Source organism: Aphelocoma coerulescens, chromosome 34, assembly GCF_041296385.1.
Source record: "Aphelocoma coerulescens isolate FSJ_1873_10779 chromosome 34, UR_Acoe_1.0, whole genome shotgun sequence".
NCBI classification, from domain to species: Eukaryota; Metazoa; Chordata; class Aves; order Passeriformes; family Corvidae; genus Aphelocoma; species Aphelocoma coerulescens.
Genome location: NC_091045.1, coordinates 89,701 through 108,342, shown reverse-complemented (window position 1 = coordinate 108,342; position 18,642 = coordinate 89,701). Strand labels below are relative to the sequence as shown.

The 18,642-nt window shown below is 58.5% G+C and overlaps 1 protein-coding gene across 1 annotated transcript in view; it reads right to left on the bottom strand.

Moving 5' to 3' along the window:
* RELB (RELB proto-oncogene, NF-kB subunit) overlaps positions 1-18,642 on the bottom strand; it is a 35,733-nt gene that overhangs the window by 3,400 nt on the left and 13,691 nt on the right. Inside the window, exons 8-12 of the mRNA XM_068998287.1 lie at positions 15,398-15,502; positions 11,096-11,311; positions 3,810-3,878; positions 2,058-2,135; positions 275-360 (exon numbers count right to left, since the gene is read on the bottom strand). Coding sequence (XP_068854388.1) covers positions 275-360; positions 2,058-2,135; positions 3,810-3,878; positions 11,096-11,311; positions 15,398-15,502 — 554 coding nt within the window. The remainder of the gene's footprint in view (positions 1-274; positions 361-2,057; positions 2,136-3,809; positions 3,879-11,095; positions 11,312-15,397; positions 15,503-18,642) is intronic.

The following is an 18,642-nucleotide window of genomic DNA, read 5'->3' as shown; positions in this document are numbered from 1 at the left end:
TCCAGTGGATTTTGGGTGGGATTTTGTGGGAATTTGGGGGGATTTTGTTGGAATTTGGGGGGGATTTTACGGGATTTTGTGGGATTTGGGGGATTTTGGGGAGATCTAGGGGGGCTTTTGGGGTGCAATCCTCACCCCTCCCCCCCCGGGAACATGTGGGACCCCACGAGGCTGGAAATTGGGGGGGGGGTCCCCAGCGGGGGGGTGGGGGAGGGGCGGCTCCGCCAGCAGCTCCGGGCCCGGAAAAATCGGGAATTCCGGGGGGGAAAACAACGGGGGGAAGGGGGGGGGGAGGGGCGAAGGGGGCGAAGATTTGGGGAAGGGGCTCCAGAGGCTCCGGATCCGACGGGAAAGCGGCGTCTGGGGGGGGGAAATTTGGGATTTTGGGGGGGGATTTGGGATTTGAGGGGGGGATTTGGGGGTTTTAGGGGGAAATTTGGGGATTTTAGGGGGGGATTTGGGGATTGAGGGGGGGATTTGGGGTTTTGGGGGGAAATTTGGGGTTTTAGGGGGGGATTTGGGGTTTGGGGGGAGAAAAAATGGGATTTTGGGGGAAAATTTGGGATTTGAGGGGGGAATTTGGGGATTTGAGGGGGGGATTTGGGGTTTTTAGGGGGGGATTTGGGGATTTTAGGGGGGGATTTGGGGTTTTAGGGGGGGATTTGGGGTTTTTGGGGGGAAAATTTGGGATTTTGGGGGGAATTTGGGGATTTGAAGGGGGAATTTGGGGATTTTAGGGGGGATTTGGGGATTTTAGGGGGGGATTTGGGATTTGAGGGGGGGATTTGGGGGCTTGGGGGGAAATTTGGGGATTTTAGGGGGGGATTTGGGGATTTTAGGTGGAAATTTGGGAGTTTGGAGGGGAAATTTGGGGATTTTAGAGGGGAAATTTGGGGGTTTGGGGGGGAAATTTGGGGATTTTAGGGGGGAATTTGGGGTTTGGGGGAAGAAAAAATGGGATTTCGGGGAAAAACTTGGGATTTGAGGGGGGAATTTGGGGATTTTAGGGGGGGATTTGGGGGTTTGGGGGGGAAATTTGGGGTTTTTAGGGGGGAATTTGGGGTTTTAGGGGGGATTTGGGGATTTGAAAGGGGAATTTGGGGATTTTAGGGGGGGATTTTGGGTTTTGGGGGGAAATCTGGGGATTTTAGGGGGGAATTTGGGGTTTTAGGGGGGGATTTGGGGTTTGGGGGGAGAAAAAATGGGATTTCGGGGGAAAATTTGGGATTTGAGGGGGGAATTTGGGGGTTTTGGGGGGGGATTTGGGGATTTTAGGGGGGATTTGGGGGGGAAATTTGGGATTTGGGGGGGAAAATTTGGGGATTTTGGGGGGGAAATGGGGAGTGAGGGGGGATTTGGGGTTTGGGGGGAAAATTGGGAATTTTTTGGGGGAAAATTGGGATTTGAGGGGGGCAAATCTGGGATTTTGGGGGGGGAAATGGGGATTTGGGGGGGGTTGGGGTGGGATTTGGGGATTTGGGGGGGATTTGGGGGGATTTGGGCAGGATTTGGGGGGGATTTCAGGACTTGGGGGGGTTTTGGGGTGGGAAATGGGGATTTGGGTGGGATTTTGGGGGGGATTTCGGGGGATTTGGGCGGGATTTGGGGGGGGATTTTGGGTTTTGGGGGGGGAATGGGGATTTGGGGAGGATTTGGGGGGATTTGGGGGGATTTGGGGTAGGAAATGGGGATTTGGGGGGGATTTGGGGGGATTTGGGGTGGGAAATGGGGATTTGGGGAGGATTTGGGAGGGATTTGGGGTGGGATTTCGGGATTTGGGGATTTTTGGGGGGATTTAGGGGGGATTTGGGGTGGGAAATGGGGATTTGGGGGGGATTTGGGGTGGGAAATGGGGATTTGGGGGGATTTGGGGGGTTTTGGTGGGATTTGGGGTGGGAAATGGGGATTTGGGGTGGGATTTGGGGGATTTGGGGGGATTTTGGGGGGTTTGGGGGGTTTTGGGGTGGGATTTTGGGATTTGGGGGGGACTTGGGGGGGATTTGGGGGGGATTTAGGTGGGATTTGGGGGGATTTTGGGGGGCTTTTGGGGTGCTCACCTGGCGGGCCCAGGGGGATGAAGTGCTCCAGGTACCCCGGGGGCTTCTTCCTCCTCTTGGCCTCGATCCCGAACGGATCTGGGGGGGTCCGGAGGGGTCACAGCGGCCCAAAGTCCCCAAAATGTCCCAAAATTCCCTCCTAAACCCCCCTAAATCCCCCAAATTTCCCCTAAATCCCCCTGAAATTCCCCGGGGGGGGGGGGGTCCCTGGAGGGTCCCGGGGGGGGGTTCTGGGGGGGTCCCGGGGGGTCCTGGGGATGTCCCGGCGGGTTCCGAGGGGGTTCCAGGGGGTCCCGGGGGGTTCCCAGAGGGTTCCGGGGGGTTCCCGAGGGTTCCTGGGGGGGTCCTGGGGATGTCCCGGGGGGTCCCATGGGGGTTCCGGGGAGGGTTCCGGGGGAGTTCCGAGGGGTTCCCGAGGGTTCCAGGGGGTTCCCAGAGGGTTCCGAGGGGTTCCGGGGGGGTCCCGGGGGGGTTCCCGGTATTCCCGGGGGGGTCTCATGAGGGTTCCGGGGAGGGTCCCGGGGGGGGTTCCCGGTATTCCCGGGGGGTCTCATGAGGGTTCCGGGGGGTTCCCAGAGGGTTCCGGGGGGTTCCTGGGGGGTCCCGGGGGGGTTCCCGGTATTCCCGGGGGTCTCATGAGGGTTCTGGGGGGTTCCCGAGGGTTCCGGGGAGGGTCCCGGGGGGGTTCCCGGTATTCCCGGGGGTCTCATGAGGGTTCCGGGGAGTCCCGAGGGTCCCGGGGGGTTCCTGGGGGGTCCCGGGGGGGTTCCCGGTATTCCCGGGGGGTCTCATGAGGGTTCCGGGGGGTTCCCGAGGGTTCCGGGGGGGGTCCCGGGGGGGTTCCCGGTATTCCCGGGGGGTTCCCGAGGGTTCCAGGGGGTTCCCAGAGGGTTCCGAGGGGTTCCGGGGGGGTCCCGGGGGGGTTCCCGGTATTCCCGGGGGGGTCTCATGAGGGTTCCGGGGGGTTCCCGAGGGTTCCGGGGGGGTCCCGGGGGGGGTTCCCGGTATTCCCGGGGGGTCTCATGAGGGTTCCGGGGGGTTCCCGAGGGTTCCGGGGGGGGTCCCGGGGGGGTTCCCGGTATTCCCGGGGGGTTCCCGAGGGTTCCAGGGGGTTCCCAGAGGGTTCCGAGGGGTTCCGGGGGGGTCCCGGGGGGGTTCCCGGTATTCCCGGGGGGGTCTCATGAGGGTTCCGGGGGGTTCCCGAGGGTTCCGGGGGGGTCCCGGGGGGGGTTCCCGGTATTCCCGGGGGGTCTCATGAGGGTTCCGGGGGGTTCCCAGAGGGTTCCGGGGGGTTCCTGGGGGGTCCCGGGGGGGTTCCCGGTATTCCCGGGGGTCTCATGAGGGTTCCGGGGGGTTCCCGAGGGTTCCGGGGAGGGTCCCGGGGGGGTTCCCGGTATTCCCGGGGGGTCTCATGAGGGTTCCGGGGGGTTCCCGAGGGTTCCGGGGGGGGTCCCGGGGGGGTTCCCGGTATTCCCGGGGGGTCTCATGAGGGTTCCAGGGGGTTCCCAGAGGGTTCCGAGGGGTTCCGGGGGGGTCCCGGGGGGGTTCCCGGTATTCCCGGGGGGGTCTCATGAGGGTTCCGGGGGGTTCCCGAGGGTTCCGGGGGGGTCCCGGGGGGGGTTCCCGGTATTCCCGGGGGGTCTCATGAGGGTTCCGGGGGAGTTCCGGGGGGTTCCCGAGGGTTCCGGGGGGTTCCCAGAGGGTTCCGGGGGGGTCCCGGGGGGGGTTCCCGGTATTCCCGGGGGGTCTCACCCGCCCCCGAGAGCTCCTCGAGCACGTCGGGCATTCCCCGCTTGCGCTTCACCTTCACCCCGTAGGCGTCTGCGGGACACGGAGAGCGGGGCGCGGTTAGCCCGGGATTCCCGGTTATTCCCGGTTATTCCCGGGATTCCCGGATATTCCCGGTATCCCGGTTATTCCCGGTTATTCCCGGGATTCCCGGTATCCCAGTTATCCCAGCGCTCATCCCGGTTATCCTGGTCATTCCCCGTTATTCTCGGTATTCCCGGTATCCCCGGGCTCATCAAGGTTATTCCCGTTATCCCGGTATTCCCGGGTATTCCCGGGTATTCCTATCATTCCGGTTTTCCCGATTATTCCCAGTTATTCCTGGTACTCCCGTTATCCCGGTTGTTCCTGTTATTTCCAGTTATCCCGCTTATTCCCGGTATCCCGGTTATCCCAGGGCTCATTCCAGTTATTCCCAGTTATTCCTGGTATTCCCGTTATTCCGGTTATTTCCGGTATTCCCGGTTATTGCCGTTAATCCTGTTATTCTGGTTATCCCGGGGCTCATCTTGGCTATCCCGGTGCTCATCCCGGTGCTCATCCCAGTTATCCCGGTGCTCATCCCGGTTATCCCGGGGTTTATCCCGCTTATCCCGGCGCTCATCCCAGTGCTTATCCCAGGCCTCATCCCGGTTATCCCGGAGCTCATCCCGGTTATCCCAGGCTTTATCCCGGTTATCCCGGGGCTTATCCCGGGGCTCATCCCAGTGCTTATCCCGGTGCTTATTCCCAGTTATCCCGCTATCCCATCCCGGTTATCCCGGGGCTTATCCCGGTTATCCTGGGGCTTATCCCAGTGCTTTTCCCGGGGCTCATCCCGGTGCTTATCCCGGTGCTTATCCTGGTTATCCCAGACCTCATCCCGGTTATCCCGGAGCTCATCCCGGGCCTCATCCCGGTTATCCCGGGCCTCATCCCGGTGCTTATCCCGGCGCTTATCCTGGTTATCCCGGGGCTTATCCCGGAGCTCATCCCGGTTATCCCGGTGCTTATCCCAGGCCTCATCCTGGTTATCCCGGAGCTCATCCCGGTTATCCCGGGGCTTATCCCAGGCCTCATCCTGGTTATCCCGGGGCTCATCCCGGTTATCCCGGGGCTTATCCCGGTTATCCTGGAGCTCATCCCGGAGCTCATCCCGGTGTTTATCCCGGGGCTCATCCCGGTTATCCCGGGGCTTATCCCAGGCCTCATCCTGGTTATCCCGGAGCTCATCCCGGTTATCCCGGAGCTCATCCCGGTTATCCCGGCGCTTATCCTGGTTATCCTGAGGCTTATCCCAATGCTTATCCCGGCGCTCATCCCGGTTATCCCGGGGCTCATCCCGGTTATCCCGGCGGTTATCCCGGTCAGTACCGGTGTCCCGGGGCAGGTAGGTGAAGCGGAAGGCGTCGCTGCGGACGCTGTCGGTGAGGCGCTGCAGGAACACCTCCACCTGCACCCCCTGCCCGTCCGTCCCCGCTATCCCATCCCGGTTATCCCGGCGCTCATCCCGGTTATCCCGGCGCTCATCCCGGTTATCCCGGCGGTTATCCCGGTCAGTACCGGTGTCCCGGGGCAGGTAGGTGAAGCGGAACCCCTCGCTGCGGACGCTGTCGGTGAGGCGCTGCAGGAACACCTCCACCTGCACCCCCTGCCCGTCCGTCCCCGCTATCCCATCCCGGTTATCCCGGCGGTTATCCCGGTTATCCCGGTGGTTATACCGGTGTCCCGAGGCAGGTAGGTGAAGCGGAAGGCGTCGCTCCGGACGCTGTCGGTGAGGCGCTGCAGGAACACCTCCACCTGCACCCCCTGCCCGTCCATCCCCTCTATCCCATCCCGGTTATCCCGGGGCTCATCCCGGTTATCCCGGCGGTTATCCCGGTCAGTACCGGTGTCCCGGGGCAGGTAGGTGAAGCGGAAGCCCTCGCTCCGGACGCTGTCGGTGAGGCGCTGCAGGAACACCTCCACCTGCACTCCCTGCCCGTCCGTCCCCGCTATCCCATCCCGGTTATCCCGGCGCTCATCCCGGTTATCCCGGCGGTTATCCCGGTTATCCCGGGGGTTATACCGGTCAGTACCGGTGTCCCGGGGCAGGTAGGTGAAGCGGAACCCCTCGCTGCGGACGCTGTCGGTGAGGCGCTGCAGGAACACCTCCACCTGCACCCCCTGCCCGTCCATCCCCTCTATCCCATCCCGGTTATCCCGGCGCTCATCCCGGTTATCCCGGTGGTTATACCGGTGTCCCGGGGCAGGTAGGTGAAGCGGAAGGCGTCGCTCCGGACGCTGTCGGTGAGGCGCTGCAGGAACACCTCCACCTGCACCCCCTGCCCGTCCATCCCTGCTATCCCATCCCGGTTATCCCAGTGGTTAACCCGGCGGTTATCCCGGTTATCCCGGCGGTTATCCCGGTTATCCCGGTGGTTATACCGGTGTCCCGGGGCAGGTAGGTGAAGCGGAAGGCGTCGCTGCGGACGCTGTCGGTGAGGCGCTGCAGGAACACCTCCACCTGCACCCCCTGCCCGTCCATCCCCTCTATCCCATCCCGGTTATCCCGGGGGTTATCCCGGTTATCCCGGCGGTTATCCCGGTGGTTATACCGGTGTCCCGAGGCAGGTAGGTGAAGCGGAAGCCCTCGCTCCGGACGCTGTCGGTGAGGCGCTGCAGGAACACCTCCACCTGCACCCCCTGCCCGTCCGTCCCCGCTATCCCATCCCGGTTATCCCGGGGCTCATCCCGGTTATCCCGGCGGTTATCCCGGTCAGTACCGGTGTCCCGGGGCAGGTAGGTGAAGCGGAAGGCGTCGCTCCGGACGCTGTCGGTGAGGCGCTGCAGGAACACCTCCACCTGCACCCCCTGCCCGTCCGTCCCCGCTATCCCATCCCGGTTATCCCGGCGCTCATCCCGGTTATCCCGGCGCTCATCCCGGTTATCCCGGCGGTTATCCCGGTCAGTACCGGTGTCCCGGGGCAGGTAGGTGAAGCGGAACCCCTCGCTGCGGACGCTGTCGGTGAGGCGCTGCAGGAACACCTCCACCTGCACCCCCTGCCCGTCCGTCCCCGCTATCCCATCCCGGTTATCCCGGCGGTTATCCCGGTTATCCCGGTGGTTATACCGGTGTCCCGAGGCAGGTAGGTGAAGCGGAAGGCGTCGCTCCGGACGCTGTCGGTGAGGCGCTGCAGGAACACCTCCACCTGCACCCCCTGCCCGTCCATCCCCTCTATCCCATCCCGGTTATCCCGGGGCTCATCCCGGTTATCCCGGCGGTTATCCCGGTCAGTACCGGTGTCCCGGGGCAGGTAGGTGAAGCGGAAGCCCTCGCTCCGGACGCTGTCGGTGAGGCGCTGCAGGAACACCTCCACCTGCACTCCCTGCCCGTCCGTCCCCGCTATCCCATCCCGGTTATCCCGGCGCTCATCCCGGTTATCCCGGCGGTTATCCCGGTTATCCCGGGGGTTATACCGGTCAGTACCGGTGTCCCGGGGCAGGTAGGTGAAGCGGAACCCCTCGCTGCGGACGCTGTCGGTGAGGCGCTGCAGGAACACCTCCACCTGCACCCCCTGCCCGTCCATCCCCTCTATCCCATCCCGGTTATCCCGGCGCTCATCCCGGTTATCCCGGTGGTTATACCGGTGTCCCGGGGCAGGTAGGTGAAGCGGAAGGCGTCGCTCCGGACGCTGTCGGTGAGGCGCTGCAGGAACACCTCCACCTGCACCCCCTGCCCGTCCATCCCTGCTATCCCATCCCGGTTATCCCAGTGGTTAACCCGGCGGTTATCCCGGTTATCCCGGCGGTTATCCCGGTTATCCCGGTGGTTATACCGGTGTCCCGGGGCAGGTAGGTGAAGCGGAAGGCGTCGCTGCGGACGCTGTCGGTGAGGCGCTGCAGGAACACCTCCACCTGCACCCCCTGCCCGTCCATCCCTGCTATCCCATCCCGGTTATCCCAGTGGTTAACCCGGCGGTTATCCCGGTTATCCCGGCGGTTATCCCGGTTATCCCGGTGGTTATACCGGTGTCCCGGGGCAGGTAGGTGAAGCGGAAGGCGTCGCTGCGGACGCTGTCGGTGAGGCGCTGCAGGAACACCTCCACCTGCACCCCCTGCCCGTCCATCCCCTCTATCCCATCCCGGTTATCCCGGGGGTTATCCCGGTTATCCCGGCGGTTATCCCGGTGGTTATACCGGTGTCCCGAGGCAGGTAGGTGAAGCGGAAGCCCTCGCTCCGGACGCTGTCGGTGAGGCGCTGCAGGAACACCTCCACCTGCACCCCCTGCCCGTCCGTCCCCGCTATCCCATCCCGGTTATCCCGGCGCTCATCCCGGTTATCCCGGCGCTCATCCCGGTTATCCCGGCGGTTATCCCGGTCAGTACCGGTGTCCCGGGGCAGGTAGGTGAAGCGGAACCCCTCGCTGCGGACGCTGTCGGTGAGGCGCTGCAGGAACACCTCCACCTGCACCCCCTGCCCGTCCGTCCCCGCTATCCCATCCCGGTTATCCCGGCGGTTATCCCGGTTATCCCGGTGGTTATACCGGTGTCCCGGGGCAGGTAGGTGAAGCGGAAGGCGTCGCTCCGGACGCTGTCGGTGAGGCGCTGCAGGAACACCTCCACCTGCACCCCCTGCCCGTCCATCCCCTCTATCCCATCCCGGTTATCCCGGGGCTCATCCCGGTTATCCCGGCGGTTATCCCGGTCAGTACCGGTGTCCCGGGGCAGGTAGGTGAAGCGGAACCCCTCGCTGCGGACGCTGTCGGTGAGGCGCTGCAGGAACACCTCCACCTGCACCCCCTGCCCGTCCATCCCCTCTATCCCATCCCGGTTATCCCGGCGCTCATCCCGGTTATCCCGGTGGTTATACCGGTGTCCCGGGGCAGGTAGGTGAAGCGGAAGGCGTCGCTCCGGACGCTGTCGGTGAGGCGCTGCAGGAACACCTCCACCTGCACCCCCTGCCCGTCCATCCCTGCTATCCCATCCCGGTTATCCCAGTGGTTAACCCGGCGGTTATCCCGGTTATCCCGGCGGTTATCCCGGTTATCCCGGTGGTTATACCGGTGTCCCGGGGCAGGTAGGTGAAGCGGAAGGCGTCGCTGCGGACGCTGTCGGTGAGGCGCTGCAGGAACACCTCCACCTGCACCCCCTGCCCGTCCATCCCCTCTATCCCATCCCGGTTATCCCGGGGGTTATCCCGGTTATCCCGGCGGTTATCCCGGTGGTTATACCGGTGTCCCGAGGCAGGTAGGTGAAGCGGAAGCCCTCGCTCCGGACGCTGTCGGTGAGGCGCTGCAGGAACACCTCCACCTGCACCCCCTGCCCGTCCATCCCCTCTATCCCATCCCGGTTATCCCGGGGCTCATCCCGGTTATCCCGGCGGTTATCCCGGTCAGTACCGGTGTCCCGGGGCAGGTAGGTGAAGCGGAAGCCCTCGCTCCGGACGCTGTCGGTGAGGCGCTGCAGGAACACCTCCACCTGCACCCCCTGCCCGTCCGTCCCCGCTATCCCATCCCGGTTATCCCGGGGCTCATCCCGGTTATCCCGGGGGTTATCCCGGTGGTTATACCGGTGTCCCGGGGCAGGTAGGTGAAGCGGAACCCCTCGCTCCGGACGCTGTCGGTGAGGCGCTGCAGGAACACCTCCACCTGCACCCCCTGCCCGTCCATCCCCGCTATCCCATCCCGGTTATCCCGGCGCTCATCCCGGTTATCCCGGTGGTTATACCGGTGTCCCGGGGCAGGTAGGTGAAGCGGAACCCCTCGCTGCGGACGCTGTCGGTGAGGCGCTGCAGGAACACCTCCACCTGCACCCCCTGCCCGTCCGTCCCCGCTATCCCATCCCGGTTATCCCGGCGCTCATCCCGGTTATCCCGGCGGTTATCCCGGTTATCCCGGGGGTTATACCGGTCAGTACCGGTGTCCCGGGGCAGGTAGGTGAAGCGGAAGCCCTCGCTGCGGACGCTGTCGGTGAGGCGCTGCAGGAACACCTCCACCTGCACCCCCTGCCCGTCCATCCCCTCTATCCCATCCCGGTTATCCCGGCGCTCATCCCGGTTATCCCGGTGGTTATACCGGTGTCCCGGGGCAGGTAGGTGAAGCGGAAGGCGTCGCTCCGGACGCTGTCGGTGAGGCGCTGCAGGAACACCTCCACCTGCACCCCCTGCCCGTCCATCCCTGCTATCCCATCCCGGTTATCCCAGTGGTTAACCCGGCGGTTATCCCGGTTATCCCGGCGGTTATCCCGGTTATCCCGGTGGTTATACCGGTGTCCCGGGGCAGGTAGGTGAAGCGGAAGGCGTCGCTCCGGACGCTGTCGGTGAGGCGCTGCAGGAACACCTCCACCTGCACCCCCTGCCCGTCCATCCCCTCTATCCCATCCCGGTTATCCCGGGGGTTATCCCGGTTATCCCGGCGGTTATCCCGGTGGTTATACCGGTGTCCCGAGGCAGGTAGGTGAAGCGGAAGCCCTCGCTCCGGACGCTGTCGGTGAGGCGCTGCAGGAACACCTCCACCTGCACCCCCTGCCCGTCCATCCCCTCTATCCCATCCCGGTTATCCCGGGGCTCATCCCGGTTATCCCGGCGGTTATCCCGGTCAGTACCGGTGTCCCGGGGCAGGTAGGTGAAGCGGAAGCCCTCGCTCCGGACGCTGTCGGTGAGGCGCTGCAGGAACACCTCCACCTGCACCCCCTGCCCGTCCGTCCCCGCTATCCCATCCCGGTTATCCCGGGGCTCATCCCGGTTATCCCGGGGGTTATCCCGGTGGTTATACCGGTGTCCCGGGGCAGGTAGGTGAAGCGGAACCCCTCGCTCCGGACGCTGTCGGTGAGGCGCTGCAGGAACACCTCCACCTGCACCCCCTGCCCGTCCATCCCCGCTATCCCATCCCGGTTATCCCGGCGCTCATCCCGGTTATCCCGGTGGTTATACCGGTGTCCCGGGGCAGGTAGGTGAAGCGGAACCCCTCGCTCCGGACGCTGTCGGTGAGGCGCTGCAGGAACACCTCCACCTGCACCCCCTGCCCGTCCGTCCCCGCTATCCCATCCCGGTTATCCCGGCGCTCATCCCGGTTATCCCGGCGGTTATCCCGGTTATCCCGGTGGTTATACCGGTGTCCCGGGGCAGGTAGGTGAAGCGGAAGCCCTCACTCCGGACGCTGTCGGTGAGGCGCTGCAGGAACACCTCCACCTGCACCCCCTGCCCGTCCATCCCCGCTATCCCATCCCGGTTATCCCGGCGGTTATCCCGGTTATCCCGGGGGTTATCCCGGTTATCCCGGTGGTTATACCGGTGTCCCGGGGCAGGTAGGTGAAGCGGAAGCCCTCACTCCGGACGCTGTCGGTGAGGCGCTGCAGGAACACCTCCACCTGCACGGGCTCCCGCAGCTCCAGGTGCCGGTAGGGCGGCGTGCGCAGCACGATCGCCACCTGCCGGTGAACGTCGGCCTGCGAGAAATCCGCCCGCGCCTCCCAGGATTCCTTCCGGAAAATCACCGCGATGTCCTCTGGGAATGGGAACGGGAATGGGGGGTTGGGAATTGGGAATTGGGAATGGGATGTGGGATATGGGATATGGGGTTGGGAGTGTGGGGTTGGGATGAGGGAGAAATCCGCGTGCGCCTCCCAGGATTCCTTCCGGAAAATCACCGCGATGTCCTCTGGGAATGGGAACGGGAATGGGGGGTTGGGAATGTGGGAATGTGGGGTTGGGAATGTGGGATATGGGATATGGGGTTGGGAGTGTGGGGTTGGGATGAGGGAGAAATCCGCGTGCGCCTCCCAGGATTCCTTCCGGAAAATCACCGCCATGTCCTCTGGGAATGATCGGGAATGTGGGGTTGGGAATGTGGGAATGTGGGATTGGGAATGTGGAATGTGGGGTTGGGAATGTGGGGTTGGGATGAGGGAGAAATCCGCCCGCGCCTCCCAGGACTCCTTCCGGAAAATCACCGCCATGTCCTCTGGGAATGGGAACGGGAATGGGGGGTTGGGAATGTGGGAATGTGGGGCTGGGAATGTGGGATATGGGATATGGGATTGGGAGTGTGGGGTTGGGATGAGGGAGAAATCCGCGTGCGCCTCCCCGGATTCCTTCCGGAAAATCACCGCGATGTCCTCTGGGAATGATCGGGAATGGGGGAATTGGGATTGGGAACTGGGAGTGTGGGATTGGGAATGTGGGGTTGGGATGTGGGATATGGGGTTGGGAATGTGGGAGATGGGGTTGGGAATGTGGGATATGGGGTTGGGATGAGGGAGAAATCCGCCCGCGCCTCCCAGGATTCCTTCCGGAAAATCACCGCCATGTCCTCTGGGAATGGGAACGGGAATGGGGGGTTGGGAATGTGGGAATGTGGGGTTGGGAATGTGGGATATGGGATATGGGATTGGGAATGTGGGGTTGGGATGAGGGAGAAATCCGCCCGCGCCTCCCAGGACTCCTTCCAGAAAATCACTGCAATGTCCTCTGGGAATGATCGGGAACGGGGGAATTGGGATTGGGAACTGGGAGTGTGGGATTGGGGATTGGGAATGTGGGGTTGGGAATGTGGGGTTGGGATAAGGGAGAAATCCGCCCGCGCCTCCCAGGACTCCTTCCGGAAAATCATCGCCACGTCCTCTGGGAATGGGGGAATGATCGGGAATGCGGGAATGGGATGTGGGGTTGGGGATTGGGAATGTGGGAATGGGAATGTGGGGTCGGGAATTGGGAATGTGGGGTCGGGAATTGGGAATGTGGGGTCAGGAATTGGGAATGTGGGGTCGGGAATTGGGAATGTGGGGTCGGGAATCGGGAATGTGGGGTCAGGAATTGGGAATGTGGGGTCAGGAACTGGGAACGTGGGATCGGGAATCGGGAATGTGGGATCGGGAATTGGGAATGTGGGGTCGGGAATCGGGAATGTGGGGTCGGGAATTGGGAATGTGGGGTCAGGAATTGGGAATGTGGGATCGGGAATCGGGAATGTGGGGTCGGGAATTGGGAATGTGGGGTCGGGAATCGGGAATGTGGGGTCGGGAATTGGGAATGTGGGGTCAGGAATTGGGAATGTGGGGTCGGGAATCGGGAATGTGGGATCGGGAATCGGGAATGTGGGGTCGGGAATTGGGAATGTGGGGTTGGGAATCGGGAATGTGGGATCGGGAATTGGGAATGTGGGATCGGGAATTGGGAATGTGGGGTTGGGAATCGGGAATGTGGGATCGGGAACTGGGAATGTGGGATTGGGAATTGGGAATGTGGGGTCAGGAATTGGGAATGTGGGGTCGGGAATTGGGAACGTGGGGTCAGGAATTGGGAATGTGGGGTCGGGAATTGGGAACGTGGGGTCAGGAATTGGGAATGTGGGGTCGGGAATTGGGAACGTGGGGTCAGGAATTGGGAATGTGGGGTCGGGAATTGGGAACGTGGGGTCAGGAATTGGGAATGTGGGGTCGGGAATCGGGAATGTGGGGTCGGGAATTGGGAATGTGGGGTCGGGAATCGGGAACGCGGGATCAATCGCCGCGATGCGCTCTGGGAACGGGAATGATCGGGAATGTGGGAACGCGGGGTTGGGAATGTGGGATGGGCATTGGGATCAATCACCGCCACGTCCCCAAATGCCCCCAGCTGTGCCCAGGTGCCCCCAATGACCCCCAGGTGCCCCCCAGGTGCCCCCAAATGCCCGCCAGGTGTGCCCAGGTGCCCCCAGGTGTCCCTAAATGCCCCCTAAATGCCCACCAGGTGTGCCCAGGTGCCCCCAGGTGCCCGCAGGTGTCCCTAAATGACCCCTAAATGCCCCTCAGGTGTCCCTAAATGACCCCCAGGTGCTCCCAAATGCCCCCCAGGTGTCCCTAAATGACCCCTAAATGCCCACCAGGTGTGCCCAGGTGTGCCCAAATGACCCCCAGGTGCCCCTAAATGCCTCCAGGTGCCCCTAAATGCCCCCTAAATGCCCGCCAGGTGCCCCCAGGTGCCCGCCAGGTGCCTGCAGGTGCCCCTAAATGCCCCCTGGGTGCCCCTAAATGCCCCCCAGGTGCCCCAAAATGACCCCTAAATGCCCCCCAGGTGCCCCCAAATGCCCCCCAGGTGCCCCAAAATGACCCCTAAATGCCTGCCAGGTGTGCCCAGGTGTGCCCAGGTGCCCCCAGGTGTCCCTAAATGCCCGCCAGGTGCCCCCAGGTGCCCCCAAATGACCCCCAGGTGCCCCTAAATGCCCCCCGGGTGCCCCAAAATGCCCCCTAAATGCCCGCCAGGTGCCCCCAGGTGCCCCTAAATGCCCCCCAGGTGCCCCCAAATGACCCCTAAATGCCCGCCAGGTGTGCCCAGGTGTGCCCAGGTGCCCCCAGGTGTCCCTAAATGCCCGCCAGGTGCCCCCAGGTGCCCCCAAATGACCCCCAGGTGCCCCTAAATGCCCCCCGGGTGCCCCAAAATGCCCCCTAAATGCCCGCCAGGTGCCCCCAGGTGCCCCTAAATGCCCCCCAGGTGCCCCCAAATGACCCCTAAATGCCCGCCAGGTGTGCCCAGGTGTGCCCAGGTGCCCCCAGGTGTCCCTAAATGCCCCCTCAATGCCCGCCAGGTGCCCCCAGGTGCCCCTAAATGCCCCCCAGGTGCCCCCAAATGACCCCTAAATGCCCACCAGGTGTGCCCAGGTGTGCCCAGGTGCCCCCAGGTGTCCCTAAATGCCCCCCAGGTGTCCCTAAATGCCCCCCAGGTGCCCCTAAATGACCCCTAAATGCCCGCCAGGTGTGCCCAGGTGTGCCCAGGTGCCCGCCAGGTGCCCCCAGGTGCCCCCAAATGACCCCCAGGTGCCCCTAAATGCCCCCTGGGTGCCCCAAAATGCCCCCTAAATGCCTGCCAGGTGTGCCCAGGTGTGCCCAGGTATGCCCAGGTGCCCCCAGGTGTCCCTAAATGCCCCCTAAATGCCCCCCAGGTGCCCCCAAATGACCCCTAAATGCCCACCAGGTGTGCCCAGGTGTGCCCAGGTGCCCCCAGGTGCCCCCAGGTGTCCCTAAATGCCCCCTAAATGCCCCCCAGGTGCCCCCAGGTGCCCCTAAATGACCCCTAAATGCCCGCCAGGTGTGCCCAGGTGTGCCCAGGTGTGCCCAGGTGCCCCCAGGTGCCCCTAAATGCCCCCCAGGTGTCCCTAAATGACCCCTAAATGCCCGCCAGGTGTGCCCAGGTGTGCCCAGGTGCCCCCAGGTGTCCCTAAATGCCCCCTCAATGCCCGCCAGGTGCCCCCAGGTGCCCCTAAATGCCCCCCAGGTGCCCCTAAATGCCCCCTAAATGCCCGCCAGGTGTGCCCAGGTGTGCCCAGGTGTGCCCAGGTGCCCCCAGGTGTCCCTAAATGCCCCCTCAATGCCCGCCAGGTGTGCTCAGGTGTGCTCAGGTGTGCCCAGGTGCCCGCAGGTGCCCCCAGGTGTCCCTAAATGCCCCCTCAATGCCCGCCAGGTGCCCCCAGGTGCCCCTAAATGCCCCCCAGGTGCCCCCAAATGCCCCCCAGGTGCCCCCAAATGCCCCCTAAATGCCCGCCAGGTGTGCCCAGGTGTGCCCAGGTGTGCCCAGGTGTGCCCAGGTGTGCCCAGGTGCCCGCAGGTGCCCGCGGTACCTTTCTGGACCTTGTCGCAGAGCAGGTAGAGCTCCTCGCCGCCCGTGCAGGGGCCGCTCTCTTTGTTCATGCGGCAGATGCGCAGCTCCGACGTGTTCGTGGACTCTGCGGGGGCATTTTGGGGACATTTCGGGGGATTTTTGTAAAATCGATTTCAAGTTTTCTTTTGCAGGTTTTTTCGGGTTTGTTTCGCTTTTTCCCCAAATTTTTTCTGATTTTTTGGGGGTTTTTTTTCGATTTTTTTGGATTTTTTTGCGATTTTTTTTCTGATTTTGGGGGGATTTTTTTCTGATTTTTTCCGTCTTTTTTTCCCAATTTTACTCCAAATTTTGACGGATTTTTTCCCAGGATGTTTCAGAATTTTTCGGGATTTTTTTCCAGATTTTTTGGATTTTTTTCTGACTTTTTTGTCTTTTTTTCCCCAATTTTACTCCAAATTTTATCAGATTTTTTTCCGAAATTTTTCGGGATTTTTGGGGGCATTTCAGGGAATTTTTGTAAAATTGATTTAAAGATTTTTTTTCTCCGATTTTTTCGGGTTTTTTTCGCTTTTTCCCCCGATTTTTTTCTGATTTTTTGGGGATTTTTTTTCGATTTTTTTGGATTTTTTTGCGATTTTTTTGCGATTTTTTTGGGGGTTTTTTTCGTCTTTTTTTCCCAATTTTACTCCAAATTTTACCAGATTTTTTTTCCGAAGTTTTTCGGGATTTTTGGGGACATTTCGGGGGATTTTTGTAAAATCGATTTCAAGTTTTCTTTCTCAGGTTTTTTTGGGATTTTTTCGCTTTTTCCCCCGATTTTTTTCTGATTTTTTGGGGATTTTTTTTCGAATTTTTTGGATTTTTTTGCGATTTTTTTGCGATTTTTTTCGGGGTTTTTTTCGTCTTTTTTTCCCAATTTTACTCCAAATTTTACCAGATTTTTTTTCCGAAATTTTTCGGGATTTTTGGGGGAATTTTGGGGAATTTTTGTAAAATTTATTTAAAGATTTTTTTTCTCCGATTTTTTCAGGTTTTTTTCGCTTTTTCCCCCAAATTTTTTCTGATTTTTGGGGATTTTTTTTCAATTTTTTGGGGTTTTTTTGTGATTTTTTTGCAATTTTTTTCGGGGTTTTTTTCGTCTTTTTTTCCCAATTTTACTCCAAATTTTATCAGATTTTTTTCCCAGATTTTTTTGGGATTTTTGGGAGGTTTTTCCAGATTTTTTGGATTCTTTTTTCCCCTCTCTCCCGATTTTTTTTCCCGATTTTTTGGGATTTTTTTTCTGATTTTTTCATCTTTTTTTCCCAATTTTACTCCAAATTTTGACGGATTTTTTCCCAGGATGTTTCAGAATTTTTTGGGATTTTTTTCCAGATTTTTTGGGATCTTTTTCTGATTTTTTTCGTCTTTTTTTCCCAATTTTACTCCAAATTCTATCAGATTTTTTTTCCGAAATTTTTCGGGATTTTTGGGGGCATTTCAGGGAATTTTTGTAAAATTGATTTAAAGATTTTTTTTCTCCCATTTTTTTGGGTTTTTTTCGCTTTTTCCCCCAATTTTTTTCTGATTTTTTGGGGATTTTTTTTCAATTTTTTTGGATATTTTTGCGATTTTTTTTCTGATTTTGGGGGGATTTTCTTCTGATTTTTTTCGTCCTTTTTTCCCAATTTTTCTCCAAATTTTATCGGATTTTTTTCCCAGAATTTTTTGGGATTTTTGGGAGTTTTTTCCAGATTTTTGGGATTCTTTTTCCCCTCTCTCCCGATTTTTTTTTCTAATTTTTTGGGATTTTTTTCTGATTTTTTTCGTCTTTTTTTCCCAATTTTACTCCAAATTTTGATGGATTTGTTCCCAGGATGTTTCAGAATTTTTCGGGATTTTTTTCCAGATTTTTTGGGATCTTTTTCTGATTTTTTTCGTCTTTTTTTCCCAATTTTACTCCAAATTCTATCAGATTTTTTTTCCGAATTTTTTCGGGATTTTTGGGGGCATTTCAGGGAATTTTTGTAAAATTGATTTAAAGTTTTCTTTCTCAGGTTTTTTCGGGTTTTTTCGCTCTTTCCCCCGATTTTTTTCTGATTTTTTGGGGATTTTTTTTCGATTTTTTTGGGGTTTTTTGCGATTTTTTTGCGATTTTTTTTCTGATTTTTTGGGGAATTTTTTGGGGATTTTTTCATCTTTTTTTCCCAATTTTACTCCAAATTTTATCAAATTTTTTTTCCGAAATTTTTTGGGATTTTTGGGGGATTTTTTTACTCAAAATTTTGGGATATTTTTGGGGTGGTTTTTGGGGTGGTTTGGGGATAATTTTGGAGTAATTTTTGGGGTATCTTTGGGATATTTTTGGGATATCTTTGGGGATTTTTGGGGGTAATTTTGGGATATTTTTGGGGGTGATTTTTGGGATAATTTAGGGATTTTTTGGGGATATTTTTGGGATATTTTTAGGGTGATTTTGGGGTGATTTGGGGATATTTTTGGGACATTTTTGGGGTATCTTTGGGATATCTTTGGGGATTTTTGGGGTAATTTTTGGGATATTTTTGGGGTAAATTTCGGGATATTTGGGGGTGATTTTTGGGATAATTTTGGGATTTTTGGGGGGATATTTTTGGGGTGATCTTGGGGTGATTTGAGGATCTTTTTGGGGATATTTTTGGGATATTTTCGAGGTGATTTTGGGGCGATTTTGGGGATCTTTTTGGGGTGATTTTGGGGCGACTTGGGGATCTTTTTGGGGTGGCTTATGGGGTAATTTTGGGATATTTTTGGGGTGGTTTTTGGGATATTTCTGGGATATTTTTGGGGTGGTTTTTGGGATATTTCTGGGATATTTTGGGGACCTTTTGGGGGTAATTTTTGGGTGATTGGGGGGATATTTTTGGGATGTTTTGGGGGGATATTTTGGGCCAGTTTTTGGGATATTTTTGGGATCACTTTGTGATATTTCTGGGATATTTTGGGGATAATTCTGGGGGTATTTTTGGGGTAATTTTTGGGGTATTTTGGGGGTATTTTTGGGATATCTTTGGGGATTTTTTGGGGTAATTTTTGGGATATTTTGGGGCTACTTTTGGGATGTTTTTGGGGTGATTTTGGGGCGATTTGGGGATATTTTGGGGGATATTTTTGGGGTGATTTTGGGGATGTTTTGGGCGTGATTTTAGGGTAGTTCTGGGATGTTTTGGGGCGACTTTTGGGATTTTTTGGGGTGATTTATGGGATAATTTTGGGATATTTTTGGGGTGGTTTTTGGGATATTTC